At 39.1% G+C, this 17,935-nt stretch overlaps 1 protein-coding gene across 13 annotated transcripts in view; it reads right to left on the bottom strand.

Moving 5' to 3' along the window:
• TNFRSF19 (TNF receptor superfamily member 19) overlaps positions 1 to 17,935 on the bottom strand; it is a 131,706-nt gene that overhangs the window by 100,339 nt on the left and 13,432 nt on the right. For all 13 annotated transcript variants that reach the window (XM_043504303.1, XM_038388962.2, XM_038388983.2 and 10 more), the window contains 2 exons: positions 13,285 to 13,387; positions 11,415 to 11,525 (listed from right to left, as the gene is read on the bottom strand). In XM_043504303.1, the coding sequence (XP_043360238.1) occupies positions 11,415 to 11,525; positions 13,285 to 13,353 (180 nt within the window). In that variant the 5' untranslated portion in view covers positions 13,354 to 13,387. The remainder of the gene's footprint in view (positions 1 to 11,414; positions 11,526 to 13,284; positions 13,388 to 17,935) is intronic.

Here is a 17,935-nt window from a genome sequence, read left to right as displayed (position 1 = left end):
TGATCGTCGGCGTGACTTGTAGGATAGACAAGGACTGGGTCTCCTCAACTCTTTCTTTCCTAACACCTCCCACCACCACCCTGAACACTACTGACCATCTCCTAAGATCTGCAGGAAGGGAGTCTTGCTCCTGCAAGCCTCAGAAGCTCTGCAATGGGGAGTAAGGGGTTGAAGAACAGAGTATTTGCAGGGAGGTGACCACGGAGAGGCATTTCCCCTTTTTGTGACTCTCCTGAGATCCATGGGGGAGGAGAGGAGAAGACTCACTGGACCATCCTTGTGAATCTTAAGCACTTGTCTAGATTCCCAACCACATACAAGCCTTAAGAATGCTCATCAGGGCTACTCCCAACCCTTCACAATGTTTAGAAGTCATTTTATTCCCTGACAAGCCTCATTTAGCTCTTCTGAGTCCTGACAAAACCTAGTTTGGCCCATCAGGAACCTGCAACAACCCCCATAAGATATTAGGGCTGGGGACTCAAGATGGCATCAAAGAGTCTATATGACATTTTTAACTAATGTTCTTAAAATGTAATACACACATTCAAGAACACGTTTCAGAGTAGCAGCCGTGTTAGTCTGTATTCGCAAAAAGAAAAGGAGTACTTGTGGCACCTTAGAGACTAACAAATTTATTTGAGCATAAGCTTTCATGAGCTACATCTGATGAAGTGAACTGTAGCTCACGAAAGCTTATGCTCAAATAAATTTGTTAGTCGCTAAGGTGCCACAAATACTCCTTTTCTTTATTCAAGAACACGTGTCCACAAACTTAGATTCAGCTTAGTAAAGCTTTCCTCCATGTAGGCCTGTAAAATAGCAACAGGGGAGAGATGTTTTGAGAACTATGCATATATTACTAAAGCCACACAAGTGTGAAAGAGAATATGGTGAAAAGAAAATGATAATGCAATTCTAAGAAGGAAACAGATCAAAACACTCCCTCTAGACCTACATATAGACTGATTTCCTGGCCTGCAATACATCCTTCTCCATCTCTGCAGAAGCTATCAAAACAGAAAAGAACTATACAACAGTGGTGATCTGCTTCACTACCCTGGAGTGCCTACAGTAGAACTCACCATTATGTGCTGCGACTATCTTAACTGAAATGATCACCCACATCCAGGAGAGCTTGACAGGATGTATGATTCTGGATCCCATAAAAAGACTGCTTTCATTTCATGAATTCAGCCCGTTTATGTTATAAGAAATGTTGGACATACTCAGAGAGGCAACTGAAAATGAGGTCCCTGCCCTTCTTAGTTAGTAAAAGAGATCACTAACAAATCTGTTGGCTGACATTGCTAATACTTCATTTGTAGATGTAATCTTCCTTCCTACATCAAAGCCTTACTATAGTTAGAACAACTGTGGAGAAACCTTGGCTAGATGCAACAGACTTAGCCAACTACAACCTAGTCTATCACCCGTTTCTGTGCAAGCTTCATATTAAGCTTGCACAAAGATGCCTTCAAACATATTTCCACAGCCACTATCATAGACCTCTCACAACCTGGTTTCAGGCCAAGATTCAGAATAGAAATAACATTGCCCTAAGATAATATTCATGCCCTAAGATAATAATTTATAATATTAAGGCAAATGTCCAGACCCCTGGACTTCTCTGCAACATTAGATATGGTTCTCCACAGGATGCCATATCTTACCTGAGGGAGGAACAGATCCAGGCAATGCTCATAAATGTTCTGAATCCTTTCTTAAGTGCTGAGATAGCAGTATTGGGAAACAGCATCTATGCCGCCAGGCCCTTCATGTACCACAGGGATTAACTCTTTCTCTGGTTCTATCCAATATTTACATGCAGCAGTCACAGATCCTGGGTTAACTGCACCCATGACCACCACATGTTTTCCTTAAGGGCCACCCATCTAGGTCTCAGGTCTCCAGACATCATCTTTCCAGGGACAGAATCCCATGATTCTCTCCCACTAGTCCAGGGTCTTAGCTGCATACCCCTGCAATTCACTGTGATCGCCTCAGCAGGTCTGACTTCAGTTCAGCATCTGCAGTTCTCTTCTCCCTAGGGCAAACCAGCAACCAAATAGCTTCCACAAAACAAAGTACTATTTATTCAGAACAAATGCATTTAAGAGAAAATACAATTTAAAAAACGAACAAATAGCTTATATCACACCTACCTTACCAGGTTACCCATCGATCACATGGAGATCCTGGTAGGTAGGTTCTAAAATACTTCAGGTCCGCTTGCAGGTCCTGGTTCTGTTGGTCAGAGTCTTATACCTGTCAGTTCTCAGATGGCATGAGTGACCCTTTCCCCATGTCAGGGTTGCTATTTTATACAATGTCAAGTTCTTTGCCTTCTTAAATCTTTGAACCAAGTCAGTCCAATCTGTGAAGTTTCACCCCAAGGGGAAACAGTACAAAGCCCTTGTTTCCCACATTGTTTCAGTATTAGAGATTTGCTTGAATTCCACACCTCTCCCTCTTAACCCAATTGACTTTAGTTCCTGCAGGAAGCATACCTTATTTTACTGATTTATCCAGGAACACAATCAGTAACCAGCCCATAAAGATACATATAACATTTATAAAGTTGATACTATAGTCTTTGAATAGTCCATGATTCCATAGCATCACATTGGTCATAGCAGCCACTGGGAGAAATGGTGAAACTTCTCAGAATCAAGCATTAACAATATGCAGAAGACACACAACTGTCATTTGCAACTTACACTGAACAGTCACCAAAAGTTACCCTAATGTCTGGCTGTGAGTCAGCATCTGGATGAGAAAGGGCTAGCTAAAGTTGAATACCAGAAAGACAGAGGTGTTTGAAGGCAGAGGGAAAACACCTTGAAAGAGCTGGCTTCCATAGATACAGCCCCAAAATGTAAACTCATAGATTGTTGAGACAATCTGCAGTTTGGCAAATCTGTAGACTCCTCATTGATGTTAAACCATTTTATAGCAGGTTTCAGAGTAGCAGCCGTGTTAGTCTGTATTCGCAAAAAGAAAAGGAGTACTTGTGGCACCTTAGAGACTAACAAATTTATTAGAGCATAAGCTTTCGTGATCTACAGCTCACTTCATCGGATTTTATAGCAGTATCCAAGAAAAATGCTTTCTATTGTTATCTCTAACTGCCTAAGAGACTGTGCCTCATAGCTGCTGCTGATCAGGCCATGACAAACACATACCTTTGTATACTCTCAGGATTACAAATTAGTTTATATGGGTTTGAAAAAACAACAAACTTGAAAAATCTGAAGATGATGCAGAATGCAGTAGCACACCTCATTAGTGACAGATTACTGACAGCATATTACTCCATTACTCTGTTCTTTTCACTGACTCTCCATTGAACATTTTGTTAAATTTAAGTTCTCAATCGTTATTTTCAAAGCACAAAATGATCAGGGCCCAGCATACCTAAAAAAACACTTTATCCTTTGGAACCATGACTGTCCTCAATAGCCCCACTCCTTAGGAACAATGCAATTGTCCACCATAAAGGGTAAAATGCATCTATGTGGGAGACAGGGATTTTTGGGGGCCTGGCCCCAGACTACAGAACTTTCTCCTAGGGAAACCAAGTACCATCACATATCCCACAACACTCCAGCCCAAATGAAAGTACATTTTGACATTGTCTTACCTAAGAACAGAACATATAACATTGGCTTATTTGAAAAATAAAATGAGCATGTACATAACTTTATAGAACTTCACACATTTTCCATTGTGAAATAGGAGGAAATGGAGTGAAACTACATTTGATAGATTTTAGTTTCCTTATTTAACTTCCTAATTCTGAAAGATGCTCAGATGTCATGGTGATAGGAGTGATCTAACTACCTGAATAGAACAGTATCTGAAACTACTTTTTAAAACTATAATTTAACATTTGCTAGATTTCAAGTCAGTGTTGTCTCTTTAATATCCTATTTGCTATATATAGCTATTATTTACGCAGGCAAGTTTGAATGCAGAAGCTGATATTTTGAAGTCTTCATACTTTTTGAAGGTCTTATTAGCTCCTTTAGCATAACAATTCTAGATTTTTCCTAGTGTTTTTTAAACCTTTTAAAATAAGAAAGGACAATTAACATATTTTTTGCTTTTGTTATTGCAACATTAAAATGTATTTCATTTTCAAAAATCAGTACATGTACAAATTAAAAGTTGATCACAAAGCATTATCTCTACAATGCAACTGCCAACTACAATACATTGTACAATTGTTTTCTGAAACCTTAGACCTAAGGTTGATCCTATAAACTGATGCACTAGTGCCGAGCCCACTGAAATCAATAGGACTCCACATGGTTAGAAGAATCCATGCCAGTATATTTGAGAACCATTGTTTTGGATGCTTAAGGTAACATTCTTATTCTTACATATGTGCACTAACTTCCTTGTCATAATGATCCAGTATGTCTTACACTTTTTATACACAACACTTTCTCTATAAGTCAATAATAATTTTGTCAGCATATATGCATGATATATTTTGGCAATATAGTTTTCCCCTCTGGAGACTGATAAAGTTCCCAATAGTAACTTATATAATGTATTTCTGGGGATGTCTAAGAAATACAGCTCACTAAGTGCATTTTAATATATTTTAAAAATAACATGTACATACAATTCATGTCTTTTTCATGTGAACTAGCCTCAAAATCTTGTCAAAGCTTAAAATATTTCAAGTATCACACATATTTCTTATAATTAAATAGTGTTATAACTTTTTTATTTGAGAATGTATTGTATACAGAATTTATAACTGCACAGTTTTCAAATTATCAATATATTTCTCACTTTACAAATACAAGTACATTTAAAAAACCTTAGTTCTGCCATAAACTGATATAATGTGTTTATTTCCAGATGCTTCTATTCAACAGTATTATACAGAATCATAGAAATACAGGAAGGGACCTTGATAGGCCATCTAGTCCAATTCTCTTCGCTAAGCCAGGACTAATTATTACCCATAGACCATCCCTGACAGGTGTTTGTCTATCATGTTCTTAAAAACCTCCAATAAGGGAGATTCCACAACCACCCTAAATAATTTGTTTCAGTGCTTAACTGCTCTTACAGTTAGAAAGTTTTTCCTAATATCTAACCTAAATCTCCCTTGCTGCAATTTAAGTCTATTACTACTTGTCCTGCCCTCAGTGGATAAGGAGAACAATTTATCACTTTATTTTTTATAATCTTCTACATACTTAAAGACTGTTATCCTTTTGGCCCCCTCAGTCTTCTCTTCTCCAGACTAAACAAACCCAATTTTTTCAACCTTTTCTCAATTATATTTTTGTTGCTTTTCTGTGGACTTTCTCCAGTTTGTCAACATCTTTCCTGAAGTGCCCAGAATTTGACATAATACTCCAGTTGAGGTCTTATGAGTGCAGAGGAGAGTGGAAGAATTACTTCTCATGTCTTGCTTACAACACTCCTGCTAATACATCCCAAAATGATGACTTTTTTTTTTTGCATCAGTATTACCTTGTTGATTCATGTTTAGATTTTGATCCACTATAACCCCCAGATCCTTTTCTGCAGTACTCCTTCCTAGGCAGTAACTTCCCATTTTGTATTTGTGCAATGGTTATTCCTTCCTAAGTGTAGAACTTTGCATTTGTCCTTACTGAATTTCATCCTATTCATTTCAGGCCATTCCTCCAGTTTGTCAAGACCATTTTGAATTCTAATCCTGTCCTCCAAAGCAGTTACAACTACTCCTAGCCTGGTATAGTCCACAAACTTTATAGAAGTGTCCTCTCTATGTCATTATCCAAATAATTTATTAAGACACTGAACAGAGCCAGACCCCGGACAGATCCCTGTGTGACCCCACTTGACATGCCCTTCCAGCTTGACCATTGATAACTACTCTCGGAGTACTGTCTTCCAACCAGTTGTGCATCAACCTTAGAGTAGGTTTGCCTAGGCTAAATTTCCCTAGTTTGCTTACAGGTAGATCATGTAAGACAGTGTCAATGGCCTTACTAAAGTCGAAATATACCACATCTACTGCTTCCCTCCCTCCACAAGGCTTGTTACCCTGTCAAATGAGGATATTAGATTGATTTGACATGATTTGTTCTTGACAAATCCACGTTGACTCTTACTTATCACCTTATTATCTTTTAGGTGCTTACAAGCTGATTGTTTCATTATTTGCTCCCATTATCTTTCTGGGTATCAAAGTTAAGATGATTGTCTACAATTCCCTGAGTTGTCCTTAATCCCCTTTTTATGGATAGGAACTATATTTGCCCTTTTCCATTCCTCTGGGATCTTTCCAGTCCTCCATGAGATATCAAAGGTAACTGCTAATTGCTCAGAGATCTCTTCAGCCAGTTTCATGAGTGTTTTAGGATGTATTTAGGCAGCGCCTGCCAACTGGAAGACATCTAAAGGGTATGTCTACACTGGCAGAGTTTCGTCGCCGGCAGTTACAGCGCCACTCAGAGAGCGCTGAAGGGAAACTGCTGTTGTGTGTTCACACTGTCAGCTGCCTGCGCAATAACATATTCACACTTGCGGCACTTGTATCGGTATTCAGAGCGGTGCACTCTGGGCAGCTATTCCACAGAGCATCTCTTCCTCTTCTGCCACTAAGAGTTGTGGGAAGGTGGAGGGGGTCACGGGGCATCCTGAGTCTTGTCCCAATGCCCTGTAATGCATTGCTTCACATCCCAGCAATCCCTGTGCTTCTGTCCAATTTGGTGCCCTCTTTCAACGGCTTGTGTACTGGGCATGCTGCCTCTTTGGTCTGCAGGAATGGATCCTGCACTGTTGACCAATATGCTGCTCACTCTGACTAACACATCACGAGGGGCAGTGGAGTTAGTTCTTAAATTACAAAGGCAAGAGGAGTTCGACATTGATCTTGCCACGTGTATTAGCTATGACACAAGATTGCTTGTAGCATTCACGGAGGTGCTGACCACAATGGAATGCCACTTTGGGGCTCGGGAAACAAGCACTGAGTGGTGGGATCACATCGTCATGCATACCAGGAATGATGACCAGTGGCTGCAGAACTTTCAGATGAGGAAAGCCACATTCATGGGACTGTGTGATGAGCTTGCCCCAGCCCTCCAGTGCAAGGACACAAGAATGAGAGCTGTCCTGTCATTGGAGAATTGTGTGGCGATTGCACTATGGAAACTGGCTACTCCAGACTGCTACCAATTGGTCGCTAACCAGTCAGGAGTGGGAAAGTTGACCATTGGACTCATGTTAATGGAAGTGTGCATGGCCATTAATCACATCCTGCTCTGAAAGACCGTTACTCTGGGCAACGTGTGTGACATTGTGGATGGCTTTGCACAAATGGGCTTCCCTAACTGCGGAGGGGCGATAGATGGCACGCGTATTCCAATTCTGGCACCAGACCACCTAGCCACTGAGTACATTAATCGGAAGGGGTATTTCTCTATGGTTCTCCAGGCGCTTGTGGATCACCATGGGCATTTCACAGACATTAATGCAGGCTGGTCTGGAAAGGTGCATGACGGATGCATCTTTTGAAACACAGGCCTGTTCAGGAAGCTGCAAGCAGGGACTTTCTTCCCAGACCAGAAGACCACCGTGGGGCAGTCAAAATGCCCATTGTGATTCTGGGAGACCCTACCTACCCTTTAATGCTGTGGCTTATGAAGCCATACATGGGGAAGCTTGACAGCAGCAAGGAGCTGTTCAACAACAGGCTGAGCAAGTTTGTTGAGTGTGCTTTTGGCTATTTAAAGGCTCGCTGGCACTGCCTATTTGGGAGGCTGAACCTGGCCGATGACAATATTCCTATGCTTATAGCCGCATGCTGTACGCTCCATAATATTTATGAAGGGAAGGGTGAAAGCTTCACTCAGGGCTGGACCACTGAGGCTCAGCGCCTGGAGGCTGAATTTGAACAACAAGAGACCAGGGCTATTAGAGGGGCACAGCACGGGGCCATAAGGATCAGGTAGATCTTGAGGCAGCAATTTGAAGCTGAAAGCCACTAATATTTGTTGCTATGCTCAGGAGTACAGTGTTTGTAATATTAGGAGGTGACTGTGATTGGTGCAGACGATGCACTGTGAAGGTTTAAGAAAATTGCTTGTTGCTTTGCAGGGCTCTGTTTGCTTTCAATTAATGGAATAAAGATTTATTTCAAACCAAAACAATTATTTTATTAAAAAACAACAACTGGAGGAGAGAGACAGACAAAAAAAACCATCAGCACTGTGGGAGATGAGGGAAGGGAGGGTTCCAGTAGGAGGTGGGGTCCTGGGACAGTTAAAGATTTGTGTATGTCCAGGTATCATATGCAACCTTGTCCTTTGGAGTACGGTACAGCAGGTACTATACTTCAGCAGGAGTAAACTGCAAAGGGATGGGTGTTGAGTGCAGTGGATACTGGAAGTCCGCACGGCTGGACTGTGACAAGGCAGGAGTGGAATGCAGTGGGTACAGAATGGAGCCAGGAGGTTGATAAGAGTGTGTTGGCGGTGTCTGGGGGAGCGCATGGGAAAGAGTTTTGTGACAGCGGCTGCAGGGGAGCGTGGGCGCGGAGCTGCTCTGTTTGCAGTGATAGTAGCATGTCCACTTGGCGCTCCATAACATTTAAGAGCTGCTCCGTGGCTTTGTTCTGGGGCACCACCTTCTCCTTTTGGTCCCTCTTCTTGCTGTCCCGCCACTCCTTCAATTCTTGGTTTTAGGCCACAGAGTGCATCATGACATCACGCTTGGAGCAATGCTGAGCTGCTGGACCTCATCAACATTTGGGGAGAGGAGGCTGTCCAGTCCCAGCTGCACTCCAGCCATAGGAATTATGATACCTATGGACAGATTTCACGATGCATGACAGAAAAGGGCCATGATGGGGACACACTGCAGTGCAGGGTCAAAGTGAAGGAGCAATGGAATGCCTACCACAAGGCGTGGGAGGCAAACTGGGGGATTGCCTGGTGCGTGGAGGAGGCATTGTCACCTGGAAAGATGCACTGAGACCACTGTATGCGTCACTCAGCAAACAGGAAGGGGACTTTCAAAATTCCCAAGGAATTTAAGGGGTGGGGATCACGGTTGGTCACGTGAGGACAGGGCAGTAGAGTTCAAACTGATGACCAGTGAGGCAAGAACAGGCATTGTGGGACACCTCCCGGAAGCCAATCGCAGCACTGTAATCAACCAGGGTGTCTACACTGGCACTGTGGCGCTGTAGCTTGGGTGCAGAAAGAAGTATGCCTCTTGTCGGGGTGGTTTTTTTACAGCGCTGCAACTGCGCAGTTTCTGCGCACGAGTGGCTCGGCAGTGTGTACACCTCAGAGTTATACCACAGAAAACTGATTTGCTGTGCAGAAACTTGCCAGTGTAAACAAGGCCTAACTTGTCTAAGTAATTCTTAACTTGTTCTACCCTGTTTACGCTGATGTTCACTATGTTAGTTGTAAGATCACTGCTAACATTTTTAGTGAAAACTAAAACAAAAGAAGAATTTGGCACAGGCCACTGCTGCATTTTCTGTTGCTGTCTTCCAATCCTCATTGATTGATGGGCCTACTCTATTCTTTGTCTACCCCTTGCTTCTAATGTATTTGTATAATATAGTTACAATTAGATGTATTGATGAAGCTTACTGATACAATTAGTGAATGGTTAATGTCATAACGCATATGTACAAACAGACAGTTATAGTAACTTGTTCATCACTAAACTAATTGCCTCTCTTGAGCATTTGGAACTCCTTGAAAGACTATATAAAAAAACCATATAGCTTGATCTGTTTACTGTCATAAGCCAGGGCCATTCTATTTTTGTTTAGTTTTCTTTGTTAAATCTAAATTAGATTGTACACTCATTACAGCAGGAATTTGTCTTTTTTATTTGCCTTTTAAGTGGCAAGCACACCTATTGCACTATATAAAATAGAGTAGTAATGGTTACATTAAATTAATTTGTTTTAAAAATGTATTAATATAATTTATAAAGTGTCAGATTTGTGCATAGCTCTGTAAAAATCACAGAAGATTACGAAACATGCTCCAAAGAGATCATAATCTGAGACTAATCCTGCAAACATTTTCTCACACAAAGTCCTATTCAAGTCAACTGCTTCAATAGGACTACTCACATGAGTAAGGATTTGCAAGACCATGCACTAAAGCACACTGCCTCATGTGCTATATACACACACACACACGGAAATTCTTATTATAGTTGCTAGAACAGAGCTGAAAGAGGCTCCACATGGCTCCTGCTCCAAGATAAATCCTGGGCGCCGGGGAATGCTGGCTAATCAGCACCCCTCCCCCCAGATGGACAACTGATGCCAGAGACTCCCAAGAAAGATGCGGGAGGAGCTGCCTGATGTCCCTCAGCGAGTCTCTCCCTCCCTCACTGCTGGGACTGTTCTTTCACCGCTGGCCCCATCAAGTTCCTCCACCCCTTGAGCAGGTGGCTGGATATTGCAGCTGAATGCATGGGAAAGTAGAAGCACTGAGGCAGACCTATTGGCGGAAGTGAGGCAGCACTGCTGGGGGAATTCAAAGCATAGTGACACTGGGACTCAGGGACTGTGCAGGTCTCATGGACAGTGCTCTAATTCAATAAGTGAACTGCAAATTAAGATCCAGATAGACCAGTACACACTACTTTCTTTCTGTTATCATGAAAAGCAGCTATAAATATGGTTTAACCAGCTAGTGGAACCTGGCTGCTTTATGTTGTTTTCATGTACTGATGAATTCACCCTTAAAAGTTAAATTTTAAAAACATGTTTTAAGATTTATACTATATAACATATCTACAAATCCATTGGAAATATCACATGGTAGCATTCTCTTTAAACAAGAAACCCAGTGTTTGTCTTAATTTTTAAAAAATAAGGAAATTCTCAAAGAAAAATGATGTTAAAAATGGAGTTAAGTTGACAGTATTTATCAGTAATTTACAAGTAAAAAAAATATTACAGAGATATTGTAACTACTCCACAATCAAGCATTATAAACTCAGGAAACTCAGACACAAGGTTACACTTGAAAGAAATCCGAATGTGTTGAGATAAGAAATGCACAGGTAAGGCACCCAACACTCTTATGCTGTAGTGCTATGAGGGAGAAAAAAATGAAAAAAAATTCTAATGTCTTTAAAAACCAGTTTAGTGTTTATGGTTCCTGATTAAATTGCCTTAATCATTGCTGTTTGGGTATTGCATGGCATCACTATTTTCTGAACCATATAGGCTTGAGTTACGTATAGGAACTAAAAGTTGCATACTTTTAAAAAGTGATACATGTGGACAACAAGCTGAACCCATGAAAGTTCTTTCATGCATAAACTGATATTGATTATTTTAACCATACATGTAAACATATTTGTGAAAAAAAAAAATCGAGAAAGTGTCACATGGCAGTATATCCCATACATACCTTTGACAGTTCCATTCCAGGTCCACACTGTTTGCAGAGAATACAGTTTCCCGCATGGTCCCTGAACTCTTGCTCTCTGCAATCCCCCGTCTCACAAATTACTTCACTCAACTTAAAAAAAAATCAAAAATCAAATAGTTAAAAGAAATTAGCAATAATGCTTTACAGTTAATCTGGACATTTACATCTAGGCCAAATAATTGGTTTTAAACACTATACAATCTTATAAAATTAATTAAAATAGAATGTCTAATTATATCTACTTTAACCCAACACAAATCTTATTACTTAATACTACTTAAAAATGATATTAAAATAATAATTTCTTATTTTAAATTCACTTTGAGAAAAGGTCTTTTCTGTAAGCAAGAAGGTTCGGTTAATGCCAAATCCCTGGAAATATCTTTCTAGAATATGGCCAAAATTTTCAAATATTGGTGTTTAACCTTGGGCTCTTAAATTCATATTTAGATGCCTAAATAAGTGGTCTGATTTTCAAAAGTGCTCAGCATGCGGCAACTCCCACTGATTTCAATAGGACCTGTGGGTGACTAGTACTTTTGGAAGGGGGGAAAAAAAGAGTCAGACGACTTATTCAGGTGTGTAAATATGGTTTTACATCCTAACTTCAGCACCCATTTTTGAAAATTTTGGCCTATATTTTCATACCTCTAATTTGTTCTAAATTGCAAGGGTGGGCTTCATTTATTTAAACCATCTGTATATCTGGATATTGTAATCGGGGAAAAAGAATAGAATCTGTATATTTAAGTATACACTTTTAAAGAGATTTTCAATGGCACCTTGAGTTTAGGACGAACACTAAGAAAAAATTTTTTTTTGAAAATTTGCACTAATATTCACACAATTATTTTCTTGCTTAATACGTTAAATACACATAGAGATGCAATTTCTACCTTCCACGATTTCTAAGTACAGCTTACGACCAAGCTAGAAACTACAGCTCTGATGCTGCAATCTGCACCACAAGCAGAAACACCATTACGGAGTTTCAGAAAAATCAGTGGGACCCCACAGAGGTGCAAGGGTCTCCATGAGCAAATCCTACTGCAGCATCAAACTCAGTACATTTACCATTCTGTCTCAAGCGCACACACACTTTTTTGATTAAATGACTCAGGCCCAGTTAATCACTTTCATCAAAAGCACATTCTGGAAGATGATTTTGGTAGTCAGTCTAGTTCCAAGTGGAAGGGCATCCACATCACATTACAGTTGCCATTCAGTTATCACCCTATTTGGTAGTTTCAGCAGTAAGGCCAAAGCATGAATCTGCTATGGAGACTGAACTATCTTCATTCCTACAGATTGTCTCTCTGGGTCAGAGTTCAGGCATGCTGAAATGACAGTGGAAGCTTGCATTGCTGCCAATTGTGCTGTTGCTGTTTTCTGCATAAATAGAGTGAGTACTTGACTCCTATGCCTTAAATCTAGTGTCTTGCACTGAGAGGTGATCAATGATGTACTCATGCGTAACCCTGGGGATCCTAGCTCCAACTTCAGAAGTCAATAAACTGACATGTTGCACAAGCACTAAACTGATATATGTTTTATTCTGCCCAATCAAACCATCCTTCATGTGGGCATATTCAGAGAGAGGTGATTTTTGGGGGGCAGAAGGGCAGAAAAGTGGGATAGAAAGATGTGTCACATGCAATTTGAACAGAGTATTTTTAAACTGGAAGAGTCTATAACTAATTGTCATTGACTTAAACTGATATGCTCAAAATACTGCATTCTGTATATTAATAGTTGTATTAAAATATATAAATTACTCCACCTCACTAGTTTATGCAATTATTTTCCAACATTCAAGATGAAGAAAAGGAAGTTCTCATTATTTACTTACCAAATACACTAATAATAGTATAAGCATCTTCACTATTTTATCTTGTCTTTGTAATCCTTCAATACCCATTTCTTAGGGTTAAACTTCTCTCCCTTATGAAGAACTAAATCAAAAGAAAAAAGGGAAGTATTTAAAATCCCCAAGTTGGACAACGAGTTTACTTTGGATGTACTATTTATGCAAAATTCAGCATTATAGTATACTGTAGTATGCTGAAATAGATATTTGTCAACATTGCTCAAATGTTTCAGCTAAATAATTCCTAAAACCCAAAATAATGAATACCTAATTTACAAATTGTGGTTTGTTTGTTTGTTTTTAAAATGAGTGGCTATATAGACAAAAGGCAATATATCATTTCAATTTCTATGCAAATTTTTGCATTCACTTCAATAAATACGTAGAACAGGCACAGAACAATATGATATTGCTGTTCAACTGCGACTGGAGAACATCAAGACTCATTGACAGAACTGTTTTCCAATGCATGAAGTTAACTTAAAGTGTGCTGTATACCTGGAAGATGCCAAGTAAATATAGGAAAATAGACATATAAACCAGTCTATTGATTCGGGGGGCTGATCCAAAATCCACTGACGTTAATGCAATTTGTTCAGTGGACTGCATCACATTCTAAGCAAATGTTCTATGAAATTCAGAATAAATGATCAATTTGGTCACATCAGATACATTTCAGTACACCACCATCTCAGAAAATGGATTAAAAAAAGGAACAAGGGAAGAAAATTATTAAAAGCCTTGCTGTATATGTTTTTGGGAGGAGTAGGAAAGGGGCACAGCTGGTTCTAGGTATGAGGTTCAGCATGTATGATTCTTTGCTGTGAGTAGTTGGGAAGAATGTTTGTTAAAAGTGGCAACGTATTTTGTATGAATAGTTACTTTAAAAAGTTCCTGCCATTACAGCTATGTTGATAGACTGTTAGTGTAGATCAGTGGTTCCCAAACTTGTTCTGCTGCTTGTGCAGGGAAAGCCCCTGGCGGGCCAGGCCAGTTTTTTTACCTGCTGTGTCTGCAGGTTCGGCCAACTACAGCTCTCAGTGGCCGAGGTTCGCTGCTCCAGGCCAATGGGAGCTGCTGGAAGTGGCGCGGGGCGAGGGATGTACTGGCCGCCACTTCCAGCAGCTCCCATTGGCCTGGAGTAGCGAACCGTGACCACTGGGAGCCGTGATCGGCCGAACCTGTGGACACATCAGATAAACAAACAGGCCCGGCCCACCAGGGGTTTTCCCTGCACAAGCGTCAGAACAAGTTTGGGAACTGCTGGTGTAGATCATCATCAGTGTTACTGACCACATAAGGAATAGTTACAGGTGTTTTTATATATTTCATTAAAACCCCTCTTCACATTACAGTTTTAAAAAAGTGAATACATACTTTTAATAGCAGACTATATTACTCTTTCATTTTTTTCAAACTTTGACAATACTTTTGTATCGTTGTATGAAAAGGTTTCAGTGATGCGGTACTAGTCCTCATGTGGCCCTCGTGGTGACTTGAGTTTGAGATCCCTTAACTAGACGATCGAATGGTCCCTTCTGGCTTTAAATTCCATGAATGTGGATTTTTTATTATATAGGTAAATTTTAAAAAATTAAGGAAACAATAGAATATGAACTTTAAGATAGCTACTGTACTCTTTGAAATAAACAACACTGATGAAATCCTGGCCCCACTTAAGTCAATGGAAAAAATTCTTATTGGCTTCAGTAGATGCAGAATTTAACTCTACTCCATTTTCCGGTATCAAAAATTCATATTCTCATGGAAGAAAATGAAATAAATTATTCATTTTCTTTAATGCTTTAAAGGCAGGAAAGCATTAAGTCAGGCAATTAAGAATAATTTGAACTAAACATAAAACTGAAAATTGATAGCTTTTAAATTGCTTTGATTTGACTGTTCAATTATTATTTGATTACTGAATTATGTGCACTTATACCATTTAGTCTATTCCTCAGTAATACATTTTATTTGACAAGGGATAAACAAAAAATAATATGAATATAATTAGGAATCTATAACGCTAAATAGTGATCTCCATAATCACAACACTATCACAAAGTTCAAATATGGGATTTTTCATTTAAATGTTTTCTTTAAAAATTAAAAACAGCAATTCTGTTCTGATAAAATGTGTACTTTTGTCTAAGTTTTATTTCATTGTGAAAATAGATCTGTGAAATGTAAAAACAGAAGTTTAAAATGTAAAATTGTTGTTTTGATAACTATTTTCACACTTCTATATAAAATGACCTATCTATCTAAATGATCTTGCTAAAGGTACTAAAAATTACCCAAAATATGAAGCTGTGGCATAATCTAAACAGTCTGGATAGTTTTTCAGAGCAAGTCACTTAAATTCTTCTTTATTTTTCCATAACTTAAGAACAGCTTGATTTATTAGGTACCAGATGTAGCACTTGCTATAGGTAATAGTTTTACTGCAGTAAAACTATATTAACTTTGTGAAATGAAGCCCCATTCATACTATACATTCTTTCCAATATGCAATAACCTGAAACTTTAATAATGTTAAAATTAGTTGGCAAACATGTAATTTATTAAAACTACTGTTGAAACAAAGCCAGTGACAGAAATACATTTTGACTATTATAATGTTATACTGTAATCAAAAGTGGATTAAAAACAAATGTCAAACCTTAAAATCAGATGGCAAAGACTGATCATCAGTACAGAAAATTCTATTGTAAAGACTGACAGTAACCTTTCATTTCTGACACATTCCTATATCTTAGCTTTTGGAGTCACTATTACAGGATATTGCTTGTAGATCTTTAGAATCTAAGAAGCATATAGAGATGCACACTGTATTAAATTGACACATTTTTGTTTGCTTAAGTGTAGAAATGTTTTTCTTATTGCAACTGTGAAATATTTTCTATTGAAAAAAATCTACTAGCTTTATAACTCTGTTGCCAAACCCAACACCTTCAAACATCAGGAGTTCCAAAATGTTACAGCTCAGAATCAAGTTCCAAAAATCAAGTGTTTTTGAACTGACATCTAACTATCAGACTTTCACAACTCATCTACATGTTTTGCGGTACCAGATGTTGAATGTTCAGTTTGTAAATAATGCTACCAATCTCCCAGTTTTTCTCAGCTTTAAAAATGATAAATTATCAAAAGGATATCTGGGTTTAAGCTCTAAATAAATATCACAACTTGCAAAGGAAACTTGTGAACATCTGATTCTTAAACTTCAGGAACACTCAGTCAGGCTTAATAGGTGTAAAAGGTATTCAAATCCTTTCAGCAGAGATGTATGACTGTGGTTTTAGATCATGCAATTATTTAAGTTACTGTCCCAATTCCTCTAAAACAAAATCCCAGGAGAGATATCAGCTATTATATGTAAGAAGAATGATCAGTGTACAACACAAGACTTCCGTACCAAGAGTAAAGAGTAAAAAAAATTCATTTCTCTTGCTGAAATGTAGATAAAAATAATCCGAGTGGTTGAGGTACATGAATAACCGACTCACCTGAAAGCAAGTCTTGAAAGAGACATAACTGTGCCAGCTACACGTTTCCTGTTTCTGTCTCAAACTTGAAAGTGCTGCTTAAAAAGTAGACATTGCAGCGCTTAATAATAGGTTGCCATTAGGCAATTTTGTTCTCTCTTGGTATCAACTTGGCATTACATTGATATCAGCTGGACACTAGCCAATTATTCTGTGTATTCAAAGTAACAAGTAGCTAATGGATGTTTCTCCAAGTCTTGAGTGAGTGCCTCAAATATTAGTTCAACAGATTTAGAGATTTTCCCTATCTCCCATAAACACCACTACTACTTAGAAATCTACCCCATTGGGTTTTTTTATTTATGAAAATAAGAACATTTGAAAACGATGGCACATGTTACTGATGTCAAAAAGTAATTCCATGTACAAATGCACAGTGATATATTAACCCAAACTATATTAGGAAATGTGAACAAAGGTCATACATTGCATTCAATTTGTAAAAGAACTCCCATATATATTAAATATTAATGAACACAGTTTTATGGCCATATTATTGCCCATTATATATGCACGTGCCTCCTCATATGTGGTGAGTGTGAGATCATAAAATAAAGAGCCATGTAATAAATTTATCATGCACATTAGACTGTCTCACCTGCCCTCTGTTCAATAATTCCTTGTCTTTCAGAATTTATTTTAACATTCAGCTCTTAATCTTTCACAGAAATATCTCTTTCCTTCTCCTCCTAAATGTAGAATTTTACCAGCAAACACACACCAGCCTGCAACTCAGGATTGGTGAGATTAAGTTCTGACCCAGAACAGGTTTTCAGTAAGTGTCATGATTTTTAAACTGCTACCCCATGGCTTGGGATGCCTGGTAACGGGGATTTTAGATCATAGGAATGGGAAGAGTCCAAACTTCCCAGTGGGCTCATCATTCACAGATTTGCCAAATGCCACACACTTCACTTGACACTCATACGTGCAAGCTATTCCTCATGCATTCCCATGGCCCAGAGTGAATGCATGCATTCTGCTGCTGGGCTTTGGGCAAGAAGTTTGGGCTGCAGTTTATCCTGCCTGCCACCACAGACCACTATGACACCTGCTCAGCAGGCAGCTTTTCTGTCTCCACTTCT

Source organism: Dermochelys coriacea, chromosome 1, assembly GCF_009764565.3.
Source record: "Dermochelys coriacea isolate rDerCor1 chromosome 1, rDerCor1.pri.v4, whole genome shotgun sequence".
Lineage (NCBI taxonomy): Eukaryota > Metazoa > Chordata > Testudines > Dermochelyidae > Dermochelys > Dermochelys coriacea.
Note: the sequence above shows the minus strand (reverse complement) of the source record. Positions and strands in the feature narration are given on the sequence as shown.